The sequence below is a fragment of the Juglans regia genome, chromosome 5 (genome assembly GCF_001411555.2).
Source record: "Juglans regia cultivar Chandler chromosome 5, Walnut 2.0, whole genome shotgun sequence".
Lineage (NCBI taxonomy): Eukaryota > Viridiplantae > Streptophyta > Magnoliopsida > Fagales > Juglandaceae > Juglans > Juglans regia.
This window is the reverse complement of record NC_049905.1, coordinates 16,800,682-16,819,110: the sequence shown is the minus strand read 5'-3', so window position 1 is coordinate 16,819,110 and position 18,429 is coordinate 16,800,682. Positions and strand designations below refer to the sequence as shown.

Here is an 18,429-nt window from a genome sequence, read left to right as displayed (position 1 = left end):
TCAATTTGTATGATTGCTTTTGTATAATCATTTTGTGATTCGAGTATTTTTTATTTTTTAATATAATATCTTTATATTATATAATATAATAATATAATAGTATTTTGATTATTTCATCCCTTAGGTGTTAGGTGGATCCACTCAAGGTGCGACCAACGTCAATCAAAGCTTCCAAAACAATTTGGTCTTAGGGAAACCTACTTTTAGAATCAATGATCGCAGGAGTAGTATTGTAAACGTGCCAAACATTTTTTATTTTATAAACAGTTTATATATATGTAGAAGCACAAAGCATGAAACTAGTTCAATTAATGTTCAAGGAACGTCTAAAACTGATGGATTTAGATCATATCAGTGACATTTCAAGTCTCTAAACTTCCTAAATCCATGGATATTGGATCCACCTCCATTTCCTCAAATATAAGTCCTACAATAGATTATTAAAACTCTTGATGGATTATAAAGTAATCCTACTTAAACTACCATGAAATATATGTTTAGTTCTGCGTAGAGAAGTGAAATATATGTTTAGTTCTGCATAGAGAAGTATTAAGAATATAATATAAATAATTAAGGTTGCATTTGGATATTGAATTAAGTTTAGTTAAATTGAGTTGAGATGATAAAATATTATTAGAATATTATTTTTTAATATTATTATTATTTTAAGATTTGAAAAAGTTAAATTGTTTATCATATTTCTCATCAATTTAAATTTTTGAGATAAATAATTTCACATAATATTAGAGCAAATATTCTAAATTCAAATCTTAACTCTATATCTTACTCTATTTAATTAAATATTCAACGTGTTTGGCTCACTTATTGAGAGGAGAGTCTAGCTCACACATAAAGATAAATATTAAAAATATAATACGAATAATTAAATCTACCTAAGAAGAAAAATACTTTAATTTATAAATAAATTCTTACAAAAAAAATTATAAATTAATATGATCCAATATCTGACGTTATATTAAATCAGGTTAATTTATAAATTTATATTTATAAATTTTTTTATAAATATTAAAAAAATGAGAAATTAGCAGAATAAAGATGGAGGGCTGACCCGTTCAAAAGAGGATTTGGCTAATAGCATTTTTCATTATACATCCGTACTTTGGAAAAAGAGCCCAGCAGGATAATAAGACTATTTTCTCACACATAACCGCGTGGAAGTTTCCAACCATTCCCAATCATCCTACTTCTTTTTCTCATTGGGCATGTGTTGTCTCTTTCCGCCGAGGATTCATTCTGCACCAGCTGTATCTATATATATGGTACATGGCAATGACAGAGAAAGGGTAACAAAATCAAATTCAAAACTAGAAGAGCTGAAGAATGGAGGTAACCCAACCAGGTTTTCGCTTTTACCCAACTGAAGAAGAGCTAGTTTCCTTCTACCTGCACAAAAAGCTTGAAGGGACGAGACCAGATTTGCACCGGGTTATCCCTGTTGTTCCGGTTTATGACATAGAACCTTGGAACCTTCCAAGTACTGATCTCTTCCCCCAAATCCTCAACATTGTTTTGCATTTTCTTATTTTGGGTTTTGGTTGATCTTTTTGGATTTTTAACTCAATTGGGTGAGCTAAAAATGGAGTTTTTCTTTGGTATGTGTTGCAGAGCTTGCAGGAGAGCTGTGTCAAGGAGATACAGAGCAATGGTTTTTCTTTACGCCAAGACAGGAAAGAGAAGCCAAGGGAGGAAGACCCTGCAGAACAACAGTTTCTGGGTACTGGAAGGCAACCGGCTCTCCTGGCTACGTTTATTCATCGGATAACCGGGTGATTGGAGTGAAGAAAACAATGGTTTTCTATAAGGGAAAGGCTCCAACCGGAAGGAAAACCAAATGGAAGATGAATGAGTACAGGGCCATTGAAATAGAAACAGGCCAATCTAACACAGTAGTTCCCAAGGTGAATGTCCAACACAGTTCTTTTTTTATCCCACTAATGAAAACTGTTCCCTGCATTTTTCTTACTGAATTTCTCTATATATTGTCTTATTCCACCACTGTTTTCATGTAGTTGAGGCATGAATTCAGTTTGTGCCGAATGTATGTGATCTCGGGAAGCTTCCGGGCATTTGATCGGCGCCCAGAAGTGTCGACACGAATGACACAGAATGTTGTTGATGGGGCTGCAAGTACACCGCCTCAGAATGCCACAGTAGTTGAGAAAACAAGTTCATCTGATACTTCCTTTTCTGGAGGAGACCATGCTGATCTCCAAGAAGTTGCAGGAAGTATCTGCTGGGACATAACTGATACTCTAGAACCTCTCTGGGAATGGGAACCGTTAAATTGGCTGTGAGTCAATCCATGTGCAGAGACCTGCAGCAGCCCTGTTGAGCAACACTGACACTGTCCTAAACTTGAGGACACAAACACTAGAATAGCTTACTTTAGATGCCATAGATTCTTCCCTTAATTCATTCATAAAGGGTGCGGAAGAGTGAGTTAGGAAATGGAGATGTTAGTCTCAGTAATTGAAATTATTTTTACTGGAAAACTGAAGCTAGGAATAAGATGCAAGGTGAGAAAGGGAAGTTTGGGTGCAGCAGAGCAAAGTTGTTGGGTGAATTCAGCTCTAATCAGTTTCAAGATTGTTTGTCGACATCCTTCAACTGTATTGGCATCACCTTTTCTCTCTCCAGCAGTTGCTCAAACATGTCATATTCAAAATCAACTAAAAGCTATATAATAGCAAAAGTAGAAGGGAAAAGGTAACAGAAAAAAAACACTTGTCAAATACATATTGACAAGGCATATGATACTTTCAAATGTAATTGTCTGATCTGATGACACAAATGATGTAAATCTCTCTTCTTAAATCATAAAACATCAAAGGTATTGTGCTTCAACAGAGTAACATGAATTCAAACTTCTTTCTCCTCCAGCCATGGATCCCAAGATTGGCAGCAAAAATGAAATTTCCAGGAACTAGGCTAACACTAACAGTCACATATATGCTGTTCTTGCTTTCAACTTCTTGAATTCACCAAATCTCTTGTCTGCTTCTGGGAAGATTGTCACCATCTTCAGTTGGCCAATTAAAACTAACAACTGGGCCGATGAGATAGCAAGCAATGCGTGAAGATAATAGACTTTGGGACAAGATTCAAAAAGGCATCAAGAATGAAACATATGACTCTGCAGCCTTCCATAATTATTACAGTTGCCAGCCAAAGAGAGAACATGCTGGTGATCACAAAGCCCACGCCCCTCTCCCAACAAAAATAGAAAAAGAAAAGAAACGAAAACACCAGAGGAGACCTTGGTTGGGTACGGCCAAAGAAAAGAGAAAGATAGATACTTTTCTTCTAATTTAAATTGTCAAAGGTACGGCCAAAAACCTAAACAAAAATCTCTAGGTAGAAGCCAAGCAACTTGGTTGGGTGACTGGGTCAGCACTCAGCAGTATAGTACGTACGCTGGGTATTCACATTTTTTTTCCAAAAACTCTATATGCAAACGGGGTGGTGCAGTCGCCATGCAAACGGCTGACGTGGAAAATTGAAAACGGCGTCGTTTTCAATTTTCCACGTTTTCGCCGTTTGCATTTTCGTTTTCCCCCCATTCCCATTTCTCCCTCCTTCCCGCTTTCGAGTCTGAGATCCCCAATCCTCCTTCCCGCTTTCGAGTCTGAGATCCCCAATCCCCCTTTCCATCTCCGTTTCTCACCGCAGCAATCGAAGACCCTTCCATCTCCGTTTCTCACCGCAGCAATCGAAGACCCTTCCATCTCCGTTTCTCACCCCACCAATCGAAGACCACCGGTGCCCTTCCTCTCTGTTTCTCACCCCACCAGTCGAAGCCCACCGGCGCACAAAAACTCTAGCCCATCGTCTCTGTGTCGCGGCGAGGCGAAGATCCAGCTCCAGAATCCCACCCGCGCCCTTCCACTCTAGCCCATTCCTCTGTGTCGCGACGCGGAAGCCCATCCCCTTCATCCCGAAACCCTAACCCAAACCCAGCCCATCTCCTTCATCCCGAAACACTAACCCTAACCAGCCAATATCCCTCATCTCGAAACCCTAGCCCTAACCCAGCCAACCCGAACCCTAACCCTAACCCTAACCAGCCCCTTTCCCTCATCCCGAAACCCTAGCCGTGACCCAGCTCATTAAGGAAGAAGGAAGAGAGTCGCCCCTGTCCGGTCCAGGTTGAAGGCAGGTTCAAATTTGTTCTGGCCTTTTGATATATTCTCATTGTAAACAAAAACTCCCAAGGTAGCTAAAACAGGTATGTTTTTTTTGTGTGTGTGTGTGTGTGTGTGTGATGTTAAGAAACGCCAATTTGAAGTTGGAAACAATAGTGTTCTGTTCAAAGTAGAGAACCATATTTTCTAACTGCAAAACATCTCTAGCACCAATCATACTATTGGTTTTGAGCACTAAGCTGTGGCAATAATGTGTTTCCAGTTTAACAAGACTTTGAGTAGCACACTGTAAATCACTGGTTGCATTCTCGTGGAACACCATTCTTAACATGTGATACTTTTTATGTGAGAATATGATCTACCAAAGGTTCCCTTTGAAGTGGAATTCACATTTGAAGAAGTTGAGAAACAAATCTGTTCATCAGACTACATTGGAAAGTATGCCTAACCGAATTTGCTTCAAGAAGATGTCATGGCCTCATATTAAAAAAAAAAAAGTTTCCATGGAATGTTTGCTTGCCGATACATAGCTGCAATTGTACTTACAAGTTAGATTTCAAATATATGGATGACTTTTACCTAGTTGATGGGAATTTGATTTATAAAGTTTTGAGCAAAATACTGCATGTATTATGAATTGTTTAGTTTTAGATGTTTATCAACTAGAAATTGAATATGTTCATGGGTTGTTCAGCACTCTGCATCTGCACAATTAGATTCTTCTGCAGGTGCAGAGTGGTTTGAGAAACTTTTTTCAGTTTTGGTTGTAGGAAAAGACTAGAGGCATGATTGCTGGTTGCTATGATACTAGACCCTCAAACCACTCTTAAGGCATTCCAATTTTATTTTATTTGGTATGCTTTTACAATCAGTGCATGAGGGGAATCTCTGTCCTTTTGCCTCTTGTTTTAGTGTTGGAAAAGACTCTGTTTGACTTGTTGCCACTGCTTTTAGAAACAAGAATCCATTGAATGGTTAAGAACTCCATAAAAGTCGTGTGACAGAATGGAGGGAATTTTATTTCAAATAAGAAGGGTCGTGCTTTTTTTTTCAGTGCTTCCCTGTATGTGTGTCTTTTTTATATGTGTGGCTTTCTGTAATTAGTTATTTAGGTTCATGTTAGAATGTCGTCGTCATCACTGTCTTCTTCATCCGTTGGCAAACGTACTGCGGCAAAGCCCTTGTGCTTCTGTGACGTTGAAGCTAATTTGAGATACTCAAATACTAAGGCAAATCCTGGACGACCCTTCTTAGGGTGTTCAAAGTACAACACGAAGGTAGCTACAGGACTTACTTTTTGATATAAGTACAATGAATTGATTAATATTACGTATCTAACATTTGAATTGATTTTCTGTGCAAATATTAGGGATTACCACACTGTAATTATTTCAAGTGGGTAGATAGTGAGCAAGACATAAAGCTAGAAGAAAGAAAAAATTTAGTGTCAAGGAAAACCGAGGAAGAGCTCCAAAAGAGACTCAGCGATATCGAAAATAAAGTAACTGAGCTCCTTAAGATAGTGGATGACATCAAGAAGATAGAGTTGGTGCTATATAGTATATCGGAGGAGATCCGGAAAAAGGAGTCGGTGCTTCTTGAGAGAGAAGCTGCCCTAAGGCGTTCACGCATGTTATCCCGTCTGTACTTTGGTGTTTTTGTAATTATTTTTTGCTATTTATACCTTTGGTAGTGGTTTATGTTACATTTAAATATTCGGAAGTTGTAGGTTAAGTGTTATTAGTTATTTACTGTTATATATTACTTATTTAGTGCTGTAAATCTTTAGTTTAAATCTTTAGTTTAAGTGTTATTAGTTGTTAACTGTTATTAGTTATCTACAAAACTGATTTATTAGTTAAGTATTATTTAAGGTGTTATAAGTTATTTAACTTGTATAATTAGATTTGTATAATTAATATAAGGTGTTATAAGTTATTTAATTTTTTTGAAGTTAAATTATTCTCAAATTTAGTTGTTTTTTTTTTATATTATTTAAAGAACTGTAATTATTTCCCGATTCTCTTGTCTTGGAGATCCATGCTCATGACAGTGAGTTTGCATAGACAGTGAGTTTGCATAGATAGATCAAGCTCCATGGCAAGGACATTCGAAAGTGAAGAATGATAGCAATTTCATTCACGTCATTTGAGAAAAAGTGAAGAATACCTAAAACAATCCTTACACTTCATTAGCAATGTACGTGAATGACCATTTGCCAATTGAAAATGCCACCTGCACTGGTTGGCCAACTACTAAATAAATACAACCAACGCAAATCTGCAGCAACTAAAGAAAGTTCTCCAATTGACCATTTGGCAATTAGGGACTTGCTCAAATCTTGGAACTCTACTAATATTAATATAAGTAACAATAAAAATCTGCACACCCATTCAAAAATAATGTGAAATAGTATCACTTTTGAAGCTATGTGAATATAACAAGATTACACAAAATTTAATCACCAACCTTCATACTTACAAGATAAAAATCTGCACACCCATCCAAAAATAATGTGAAATAGTATCACTTTTGAAGCTATGTGAATATAACAAGATTACACAAAATTTAATCACCAACCTTCATACTTACAAGATAAAAATCTGCACACCCATCCAAAAATAATGTGAAATAGTATCACCTCTTAAGCTATGTGAATATAACAAAATTACACAAAATTTAATCACCAACCTTCATACTTACAAGATAAAAATCAAAATACTTAGTCAATACATTTATACCTTCCTTCTTACAAAATACTTACAAAAACTCATCAAATAACACCAACCTACATTTCTTCTTACAAAATAAATACAAGTCGATGCCACCATAAGACACACGTGGGAAACCTTGATTATTCTTATTCCCGCAATCCTCATTCCCAAGAGCAACATGGCTCAACTCAAAATTTCTGGATGTCCCATTGCAGCTCGCATAGAACCCCATCTAGAATTAGGATCACATCTAGCAAACTCAATCCTTTTCCAAGGCATTTCTGTAATCAAGCCATTTATCATCATAAAATAAAATTATTGACTTCTTTTTAGCACCAAAAACTAAGGCTGCGTTGTACAGAACATGAATTGATCAACTTAATGTAACTTGGAGTAATTAATGCTAACACTCCACCAAAATCAAATTACATAAAATGCCTACGTGGAGAAACTCAAAGTAACCAAGTCCATCACTTGAGTTCACTCATGGATTCTCTACACCATCAAAAGCACTCCTACTGGAAAATATACTATATAGTCTTGGATCAAGAAGAGAAAATCTTGATAAAAAGCATGACTACTGAGCCTACACCAAGCAACAATCCAGATGGTATCACAACAATTCTTTTTAAAATTCTTTTTTAAAAATCCTACGGCACCAAGTTATTACACTCAGAAGCCTCTATGAAGTTATTAAAATTCTTTTTAATAACTACTACACTACACCAAGCAACAATCAAGAGCAATTGATTTTTGATATGGCTCATAAATTACATTGTAATACCTTGTGTATCTTATAAAGCTTGCAGAGTCACTAATGGTCAACTTCTTGCACTGGTTGTGATCCATCACAATCCAGGGAGGTCCGGTCGTGCGCCATTGAACCCAAAAAAATCTGTTATGATCAATATGAAAATATGAATGCCATTTAAATATTACAATTAAATTGTGTAGAGTTTAGAAACATTACACTTTCTTGGCTACCCATCACTATTTCTCGGTGTTCGATTCCACTACTGTGAACTACTGAGCTGTCTATAACAGTCTGTTTATAAATAACAAAATACTTAGTAAATTGTAAAGGGATGAAAAGTTACCATTTCAACTTACGAAAATAATTGTTTGGCTTATAAATAGAGGTATTTTTGATACCTGCACTTCTCCAGGGTAGGTGATATCCACTTCTGATTGCCCAAATAAATTCCTGCGCGTGCCAATGGCTAGTGTATCTCCAACATTGGAACTCACATTTCCCTAACAATAACGTAACAATTAAAGAAACTTTTTCTAATTTTACATTATAAAAGTACAAGACATTCACACGTTAAAGGAATCAAATAAATATTTTTAATTCTCCCAATGTTAAAACATTCACCTGTTTGGCTTTCCCTCTGGCTTGGGCTTTCTTCTGTTTGGCTTTCACCTTTCGTATGTCTGTCTCCATCCTGGATGCTCTTCTCAGAGATGGGGGTCTTCCTTTCCCTCTGACAACAAGTGGACTCTTGACTTGTTGTGAACCAGCAACTGCAGTTGTGTCCAGTGTCATGTAACCAGCATTCGAGTCTGTTATGGGCAAAGAACTGATTAAATATGACATCATTAAACAACAAAAAATTAAGTAATTTTCTTTCTTCATTCATAAGTAGGAATTAAGTACTTATAAAGAAGTAAACAAGATAAATAGACTTTAAACCTGTTTGGGTCAAAGATCTGTTGCGTGTTTGCTCGCGATAACATTCAGTCATCTCATGTATCCTCTTCTTTGCATCATCGAATTGCTCTTTAGAATCCGCTGCATATGTAATCATCCCATAACACATATTCAACAAAATGGAATATCTATTACCATTAGGCCTCTGATCCCCTGCGTCATAGCTACTGCGGATTAACGTGTATCGCCTCTTGATGTCCTTTCTCCATCGGTCTAAAATGTACCGATTTGGCAATGATTTTATACCGTTACATTTGAATACAGCCAAAATATGCCTACACAGTATCCCCCTCATCTGAAACAACCCACATGAACACTTAGCATTGCAGTCTTCTTCATTAAAGTCCACTGAATATGTAACCATTTTACTGAACTCCTCAATACGAATTTCGTCTTCTACCAAATAACTCTTCATTACACCATCTGATGTACGTAGACATGGATCCAAATCAAGCACACCTATTACTTGCTGCTGCACTTCTCTAAATTTAGCGTTAGTATACAACTCTTGGAATTTCTTTTCAATTGGAGATCTCGATACACAGGGAATGACCTGGGTAAATGATTGGAATTCTGCATGATTTTCATTCTCAATTTTCTTCTTCAGCGCACTGTCAAACTGGTCGACAAACTCCTTCAAGTTTGTTTTTGAATGCACATAACCATCAAAAAAAGCATTCATACTCTCGCTGCGTTGGGTTGTACTCATTCCAGCCCAAAAGTGCTCTTTCAGGAAAACCGGTACCCAATGCTCACGTTCTACATATAAACTTTTCAACCATGGATTCTCATGTAAGTCATATGTGTTAAGAAACTCGGCCCAACATTTCTCAAACTCCTCAATAGTTTGTGTGTCGTACACACATTTCATTAGTTGAATTTTCAGCCCACTTCTGTATGCAGCATATGACCCAAGCTTCTCAGGTACTTTCTTCAGTATATGCCATAGGCATAATCTATGTCGAGTTTCTGGAAAAACAGTAGCAATTGCATTTTTCATTGCTCTGTCTTGATCAGTAATAATAGCCTTTGGAGCTATACCATCCATACACTGCAACCAGGTTTGAAATAACCATGTAAAAGTCTCAGTGTCCTCACTGGAAATTAACCCAGCTCCCAAAAGAATCGACTGCCCGTGATGGTTTACACCAACAAATGGTGCAAATGGCATCCCATACCTATTCGTCAGGTATGTGGTGTCGAATGTAACTACGTCACCAAAATACTGGTAGGCTGCCCGACTACGTGGATCTGCCCAAAAAACATTTTTTAACCTTCCTTCATCGTCTAAATCCATCAATGAAAAAAATCCATTATTCTTGTACTGCATCCTCATAAAATAATCTTGAAGTGCTCCAGCACCACCTGCGCCAAGTCGTAGATGTCGTGCTTTGTCGATGTAATTGCGACAATCCTTTTCTAAAAATGGCAAGTTCTCAAAGCCACCTGCGCCAACGACAAGAGAGCCGTAACTCTTATTCAGTCGGATCCCAGCTAAATCGTTTGTGTCTAGGACTCTTTTAACAGAGTCACTCACTTCTCTGTTACATCGAAAGAAGCGGGATTTCATTGGGCTCAGACCGTGATTATGTGTATTATGGACTGTTGTCAACCGCATCTTTCCCTCAACTCTTAAGGCATTAATCCTTGCCTTACAGTCCGTTTTTCCCGTCGGACGTGGGTTGGCAATATTAGAACTCTTATTTCGGGCCTTCCCTCCCCGTGCACAACCAAGGGTGACATATCTGACACTCTGATCCTCTGACCTCTCACTCCTTTGTGTCATCACCCCAAACCCACATTTTTTACCATAATGCTTATAATAGCTGAACAACTCTTCAAATAAATTGAACTCCATCCCCGACTTTGGTTCCTCAACGATATCATCACCATCCGACGATGGCACTACCTGAGGTGTACCGGTAGTGCCATCGTCAGTTTCCCGTTCATCTGGTCTAGCAGAAGTACATGGCGCTTCAGTTTGCAGACAATCGGGTCTATCTTCTTCAGTACCAACAGTACCAACTTCTGCGCTCGTTCCAGAGCTTGTACCGATAAATGGCCTCGGAGGTCCCATCCCAAATTGAAATGGGTAACCAACGTTTAGCTTAAAACAAAAAAACTAAAACATTTAATTTGTTTAAAAAATTATTATCTTATAACTAAAAAACAATAAAGGAGTTGAAAAATCACCTGCATGTTGCTTGGATTATTGGTCCTATCTGGATATGGCAAGAAAGCTGGTGGCCATGCAGGCACTGGTCCAAAATAACCGTGCATGTAATTTTGATAGTTTAGTATACCAGTTTGAGGGATGTCCTAACAAAATAATAATAATATTAATAATTATAATGTTAAACATAAAGTAACAATTAATTTTCTTAATTATGAAACAACATACTGAATTTGACGGATTTGAGTTAGATGGTGTTAGCGGAAATTGGTGTTCTTCTCCTTTTCCCATGCCCTGTACAAGTTGTTCAATATCCAAGATCAGTCTTTGATAAGTTATCAAGAAAATTACTTCAATCAACCAGAAGACTAATATTGTACATACTGCTTTCAACAAAAAAAAAATGATAAAAATATTAGCATGAAATATTTTTATCATCAATATTAGCATCAACCAAAAGACTAAGTTGTTCAATATTAGCATCAAATACTGTTTATACATGATGGAGATGATTGATGCCTTTCTTCTCAACTAAATTTTGAGAAGTTGTAAAATCAATTTTAGAATTTAACGTACCACATTATAATTTTTTTAATAACAATTACATTGACCATTGGAATTCTGCAACACAAATTATATGTATGGATGATGGAGTTGCACACGTGGGAATCAATGGAGGGACAAATGTGACTCGTATAACACGAACATCCAAAATCTCGTCTCATAATCCATTAAGGAAACATTAAATTCAAAGATATCATTTGACTCCCAAAGGTAGTCACAGCCACTCATTGACTTTTCTCTCCAAATTGGGATCAGTGATTAGTTATTCTATTTCCATCTCCTTAATTAATAATCTTAAGCTCCTCCAAAAATAAATCTGGGCCTCCTTTTTCCGGCATTTATTATCAGTGTATTTCATCTCCAGCTCATATTATGATAGAGTTGGTTTTGTTTCTTTTGCATGATGCTTTAATTTGGATTTTTCTATAGAAAATATAATCTCCAAGTAAAATGCAGAAAACAATTTCATACACAAAATTATTGATGTTTCCTGTTGTATATTTAACGACAACTAAACCATAATATTTAAACCACAATATTAATATTTAACCACTAAATTAATTGTTCAGCTAACAAATTTTCACATAAACAACTCTATGCAATGCAAAAATTTTGAATTTAACAATATCAAATCTAAATCATAACAGGTTGTGTAAGGAAAAAATTAACTAAATTACAACAGAAAAAAATCACCTAAATCATAACGTGCTGTGAACAAAAAAACTAATTTATGGAAGAAAAAAATCACCTAAATCATAACGTGCTGTGAACAAAAAAACTAATCTATGGAAGAAAAAAATCACCTAAATCACAGAAGAAAAAAAATAAGCAAACTAAATCCTTGCTTCATGTCAGTGACCACAACATTTAATCAAATAAATGGCAGAATTCCAGATCAAAGTAGAGATGAAGTTGACCCACAGTGCGACGGAATGGGGACGAAGATGACCGTCAAACCGACCCACGTCGCTGACCCGAAACGCTCGCCCACAGCTGACCCGAGATGATGGCCCACGAACCTGACCCACCAAAGCCCACGAACCTGACCCGTCGAAGCCCACGAAACTGACCCGCTGAAGCCCACGAAACGAACCCAAACGAAGCCCATGAACCTGACCCAGCCCAACGCAGACCGGCCGTGACCCAGCCCAACGCACCCACCGACGATCTCTGGGTTTCAATCTGCAGACCAAACTCGCTCCAGCATACACGAAGAATCAATGGCTTCTGTTTCTCCAAATCGCCCGGCGCATACACGAAGAACCACGAGCGGGAAACGAAATGAACTGACCCAGCTCCGCTTTTCATTTTCGTTTCATTTCATTTTTTTTTTTTTAAAGGCTGACGTGGCATGACGCCACGTCAGACGACTGCACAGCCGACTACGCGAGGCGACTGTATATAGAACTATTGTTTTTTTTCTTTGTTCTGTATTGTTTTGGTTTTGAGAAATTCTATTTACAGTACTCAAGTGGAGACTATATGTGTAGATACATTATTAAATGAGAGAAAACATCATTTTAGGAGGGATAATTTTATAATTTTAAAAAATTTTAAAGTTAAAATAGCCTAGGCTTGAATGGAGACTGTACCTAGCATTGCTCTTTTGTTTTTCCTTTTTCCTCTTAGCAATCTGTGACTCGAGGGTTAGGTTCCGTTTCGTTGTTTTGACCATTCTAATTCTAATTTTAAATTGAATCTAATATTTAAATATTTAATTTTTAAATTATTAAATTTATTTTAATTTAAAAATTTTTTATATATAAAATTTATAACTTTTTTTAATTTAATACTTTTTTACAAACGGAACTCACAATCTTTTTCAACTTCTCATAAATATATATAAACTCAGTTTAACATTAAAACACATTTAGTTGCATTTGGATGTTGAATTGAGATAAATTAATTTGAGATAATAAAATATTATTTTTTAATAATAATATTATTATTATTTTAAGATTTAAAAAAATTAAATTGTTTATTATATTTTGTGTTAGAATTTGAAAAAAAATATAACGATGAGTTGAGATGGGTTTGAGATCCAAACGTATCCTTAACTTATCTTAGGTAGACCCCACAAAACTCACTTCATTATCTCAACTCACTATTATTTAGAAAGCACTCAACTCGGTTTAACTTAGTTTAACATTCAAACGCAGATATAATAAACATCTCAATTCATTATTACAACCAATTCATTATTATAACTTTTTCAAATTTTAATATAAAATATAACAAACAATTCAACTTTTTTCGAATCTAAAAATAATAATAATATTAAAATATAATATTCTAATAATATTTTATTATCTCAATTAAACTCAACTCAATTCAGTTTAATATCCAAACACATGATTACTATATGAAGAGTGATTACATATTGGTGTTAAATAATATAAAATAAATAATAAATTTTATCTCTTCTTGTCAATTTAAGTTTTTTTAGATAAATAATAGTCTTACGTGGTATCATAACATAGGTCTGAATTTAAATTCTAATTCTACATTTTATTTTATTTTATCAAGGACCTTCGTACGTCCATCGAAAAATTCTGTAGAAGAATTCTATCGTGTAAATTTCTTTTTACTACGTATAACCCTATTAAAAAAATTCATTAGATATAGGCTTTTTTATTAAAAAAAAAATCATAACATATAGGTTTTTTTTATTAAAAAAAAAATTACAACCATGAACTGGGATGCAACTCAGGATCCAGACCGAGTCATAATTGGGCTAACCCGAACTGAGTTTCGGACCAGATTTGAAATTCAAGTTCCAGTCAAAGTATATATGGATTCTCGATCTGGAACCTAGATGAACAGTGCTATGAGTTTATCCTTCAATTTGATTGTACATGTATTTATTTATTTCTTGTTTAGTGGTTAAGGAAGTGACTATTAAGTATATTGGTATTTTTAAAAATATTTAAAAAATATTTGAAAAAAAAAAAAGAAAAAAAAATACAATTTATAATGGAGACATGCCCAAGAGTCAAACTTGAGCGGCATAGTAGCAATACCGACCATCTTCAATGAGATTTATGGAAAAATGGGCAAAGAATTAATTGAGAACTAAGGCAGTCTAACAATCTGAGAGTATCTTTTAATGTTACATAAATATCTTGTTGTTGGAACAAATAGAAGAATATATGTATGTTACGACCTTTCTTCATCATCACAAAATTGGGACTGCTCACTAAGGTATGGCAAAAATGAAGTCAAATGAAATAAGAAGATGATTGATGATGAATTAGAATAAATAGAAATGCTGGCAAATGACAATGAAGCAAGGAATTTGTGAATAATAAGTACACATGAAAGCTCAATTAGCACTAGTATTGTTTTGATAGTGAGATGAGATAGTTTTAGATGAGTTGAATAAAATATTGTTAAAATATTATTATTTTAATATTATTATTATTTTAAGATTTGAAAAAGTTAAATTGTTTATTATATTTTATATAGAAATTTAGAAAAGTTAAAATGACGAGATGAGATAAGTTAAGAATATTTTTGTATCTAAATGGTGCCTAAGCCTTTTCCACCTCAAACAATGACTAAAATGTCTAAAGCAGTTATACACTCTTCTCTTTTTCCAAAGAGAAAACCTAGAGACCAGAAAGTCTGGTCTCCGGCCATAACCAGCCCTCCAATCTCATTCTGTCACGTTAGTATATTATGTGACTAACTATGCACTTGCCTACACCAGATCTCATCCCTTACCCAAACTCTTCATTCATTCGTATCCGTGCATCAGGTTTTGCAGACTTTATTTTTAAATTTAAAAAGATTTACATGTAAAAAAGGAGCACCACTCACTTTTTAAAATTTTCAAATAAAACTTCATCTTTTTTGCAATTGTCAAATATAACATTATTCATTTTTCAAAATTTTTGAACCTAATCTTTTACTTTTTATATATGACAAAAGTAGCATTATTTACTTTTCAAAATTTTCAAACAAAATCATATACCTTTTGCATATGTCAAAAAAACTATCAATCACTTTTTAAAATTTTCAAACAAAATATGCATATGTGAAATATAATAATCAATCATCTTTCAAAAATTCAAAATTCAAACTTTTACTCATATCATGCGCATGTGAAAAATGTCAATTAATCATCCTTTTAAATTTCAAATTTCAAATTTTTAATTTTCAAATATGTCATGTACATGTAGAAAATGTAATTTGATGTTTTATGGGAAAAGATTAAGGGTGGTTTGAATTCAAAACTCATTACAACTCATTTTATCTCATCATTTTCACACAAAATATAATAAACAATATAACGTTTTTAAGTTTCAAAACAATAACAATTTTTCTATTCGGCAGATGACTAAAAGATGTCAAAATGACCAAAGGATACCAACAAAAAGATGACTTTCATTTGACTAAAATAGGTTCCGAATAGGACCAAATGACACAACCCTTAGACCAAGTCCATGGGTCACTAGCACATCTATCAAATGGCTGAAAGCAGCCCTCTAGCCCATTTTCCACAGTAAACCTTAAAAAGGTACCAAATCAAATGAAGGATTCTAGAGGGTGTTACCCATGGTGCGGGCGGAGGACCCTTCCTCGTATCCCGCCCTGCACCATGTGTGCGTGGGGCAGAAGGGGGAGTGGCAGCGGGGTGTCCAGGCCTCGTTTGGATTCAAAGATGAGTTGAGATAAGTTGAGATGGATTATGAATAGTAATGAGATTTGTGAGTTAAAATTGCTAAATAGTAGTGAATAGTAGTAAAATGAGTTGAGATGAATTAAGATGGGTTGAGATGGGCTGTGAATACAAACAAGGCTGAAAGTAAATGTTTCATCTCATCTCATCATTATAATTTTATCAAATTCTCATACAAAATATAATAAATAATTTGACTTTTTCAAATTTTAAAACAATAATAATATTAAAAAATAATATTTTATTTAACTTTCAACTCAACTCATCTCATCTCAACTCACTATCCAAATGACACCTTAATCAATTGTAATTTACTTTCTTTAATTTATTGGTTCTTTCTTGCTGTAATTACTTCTGAAAAAACAATGCTTCTTTTAATAGTTGTAGTATTATGATAAAGTACTAATGTGTCTTGGTTTAGGTTTTGGCATGAATGAGTTGCTAGTTCTATTGCACTAAATTGATTAGCAACATGTCTAACCATATACTTTTAAGTCATAATCTATTCTTCTTATGCATCATACAATGTTAGAAGAAAAAAAAATCGAAATCTTGTGCATCACTAAGGCTTTTAAGCAGTCTCATCTCAAAACAGAATCAAACATATTTTAGGGTTTGTTTGGAAACACAAACCATCTCATCTCATTTCTAAATTTATCATAATTTCATTCATAAATATCACTCAAATACAAATACTTTTCAATTTCAAATTTATAAATTTTTTATCTGATCATTATAATTTTTTTAAACTTTCAAATAAAATACAAAAAACAATAATACAAAAAGTATTTCATCATGTAAAGAGTTTTAGCGGATCACCAAATCATGTTTAAAACTGTATTATCTATCTAGTATTGGGATACTCATATTATATTGTTCAGATATGCATTTTGATTCCAAATGCCTTCTAAAATATGCAGCTAATGAACATAAGGTAAATTGTGATCAAGGAAAGAAAGCCCCTAATATAGGCAGAAATTATTTTAACTGAAAACATAAACATCCTTTAACATATTGAAAACAAACTAGAAAGCCTAATGATGTTACAATGTTACTCACTATCTTCAGCCCAATTCCCAAAAAGCTCTAAAAATAAAAAATAAAAACTTTGCTCAACTACCCAATCAGCCATAGTATGAGATGTTAAAATATGAATTAATTAACAAAATTTATTTATTTTTATCAATTTTAAATTTTAGAATAAGTAATGATTTGATATAGTATCAAAGCAGAAATCTTAAATTTAAATTCTGACTTTATACTCTATCTTATTTAATTAAATATTGTACGTGTTAAATCTATATATTTTCATAAACTTAGTGAATGAAAAAAATATATATTTTATTATTAAATTTATAAGAAACTCTCTCTTTCCTCGTACTCTTATCTCGTTTTTGAAGGAAAATGAAGAAAAAATTGGTCCAAGGAAATGAGGGTTTCCAAGCGTTATCTATGAGCATTTTCATTTGGCTTTTCTTCACTCATTTCAAGAATCAATGGTAGTCGGTAAGATAGAAATAAGATAGAAAGGAAAACATGGGGGAGGTTGGAGAGGTGAGATGAGAATTTTATGTTTTGTTTTGAAGTTTAAAATATTATGTTTTAATATTATTATTATTTTGAGATTTGAAAAGGATGTATTGAGATTTGAAAAAGTTGAATTGTTTATTATATTTTGTATGGAGATTTAAAAAATGTGTAATAATGAGATGAAATGAGATGAGATGAGAATTTTATATTTTGTCTTTTGTCCCAAACCTGTCCTAAACTCTCATTGGAGCCCAACTTACCCAAGTTTTCATTCTTGGTTTTCATTTCTTCAATTCCTTCAAAACCCACTTGGCTTTTCGCAGTTTCTTCAATGCCCAGTTCATGTTTAACATCGAAATCGCCAAGCTTACATTCATCAGAACGATCGCAGCTCCAATCAGACCAGAACTCACCAAAGCTTTTAATCTCATCTAGTATTTCTTCTTTCTGGTTTTGATTTCAGAGGGTAAGTTTTCTCGTTAAAATCCTTTTTGTATTTTCTCACATCTAGTATTTCTCTAGGTGCGGAAGCAGGGTCTGGATTGGCTATTACACTCTTTTTCAAAGTTGAAGACTACTTCATAAAGAACAAATAGCATAGCTTAATCACAAGAGCACTGCTACGTACGCCTAGAATTATTCTAATCACAATGCCTATAAATATGTCAAATAAAATAAATCTAAAAAAAAGTTGATTAAAAACACTTGGTTTGTTCAGAGGGTTTACGTTGTGGCGACTGAAGATGGCAGAGGATAAGCTGACGTCAATTGTGGCAGATGGAGCTCGAAGGTGGCTGACGACGTTGGAGTTGGCTCTATGAATGGAGGGATCTCAAATTTCTATCGGGAGGGATAATTGCTGGAGAGAATTTATTGAAAGGGGCAGTTTTGAT

General features: G+C 34.5%; 2 protein-coding genes across 2 annotated transcripts; both read left to right on the top strand.

The window, feature by feature from the left end:
• Nucleotides 1–1,291: 1,291 nt before the first annotated feature.
• LOC108986478 (NAC domain-containing protein 90-like) lies at nucleotides 1,292–2,742 on the top strand. Its single transcript, XM_018959106.2, has 3 exons — nucleotides 1,292–1,495; nucleotides 1,627–1,919; nucleotides 2,031–2,742. Exons 1-3 carry the CDS (start codon nucleotides 1,342–1,344, stop codon nucleotides 2,313–2,315), a joined length of 732 nt encoding a protein of 243 aa, XP_018814651.1. The 5' UTR covers nucleotides 1,292–1,341; the 3' UTR covers nucleotides 2,316–2,742.
• Nucleotides 2,743–4,958: 2,216 nt separating this feature from the next.
• LOC118348531 lies at nucleotides 4,959–5,901 on the top strand. Its single transcript, XM_035690466.1, has 2 exons — nucleotides 4,959–5,440; nucleotides 5,533–5,901. The coding sequence occupies exons 1-2, from the start codon at nucleotides 5,288–5,290 to the stop codon at nucleotides 5,854–5,856; spliced, it is 477 nt and encodes a 158-aa protein (XP_035546359.1). The 5' UTR covers nucleotides 4,959–5,287; the 3' UTR covers nucleotides 5,857–5,901.
• Nucleotides 5,902–18,429: the final 12,528 nt, after the last annotated feature.

Bases quoted from the DNA above. Each gene is read 5' to 3' on its own strand.
- LOC108986478 (XM_018959106.2), top strand. From the start codon at position 1,342: ATGGAGGTAACCCAACCAGGTTTTCGCTTTTACCCAACTGAAGAAGAG. The intron at 1,496-1,626 runs GTACTGATCTCT...TATGTGTTGCAG, and splicing joins AGAACCTTGGAACCTTCCAA to AGCTTGCAGGAGAGCTGTGT. The intron at 1,920-2,030 runs GTGAATGTCCAA...GTTTTCATGTAG, and splicing joins CTAACACAGTAGTTCCCAAG to TTGAGGCATGAATTCAGTTT.
- LOC118348531 (XM_035690466.1), top strand. From the start codon at position 5,288: ATGTCGTCGTCATCACTGTCTTCTTCATCCGTTGGCAAACGTACTGCG. The intron at 5,441-5,532 runs GTAGCTACAGGA...TGCAAATATTAG, and splicing joins GTTCAAAGTACAACACGAAG to GGATTACCACACTGTAATTA.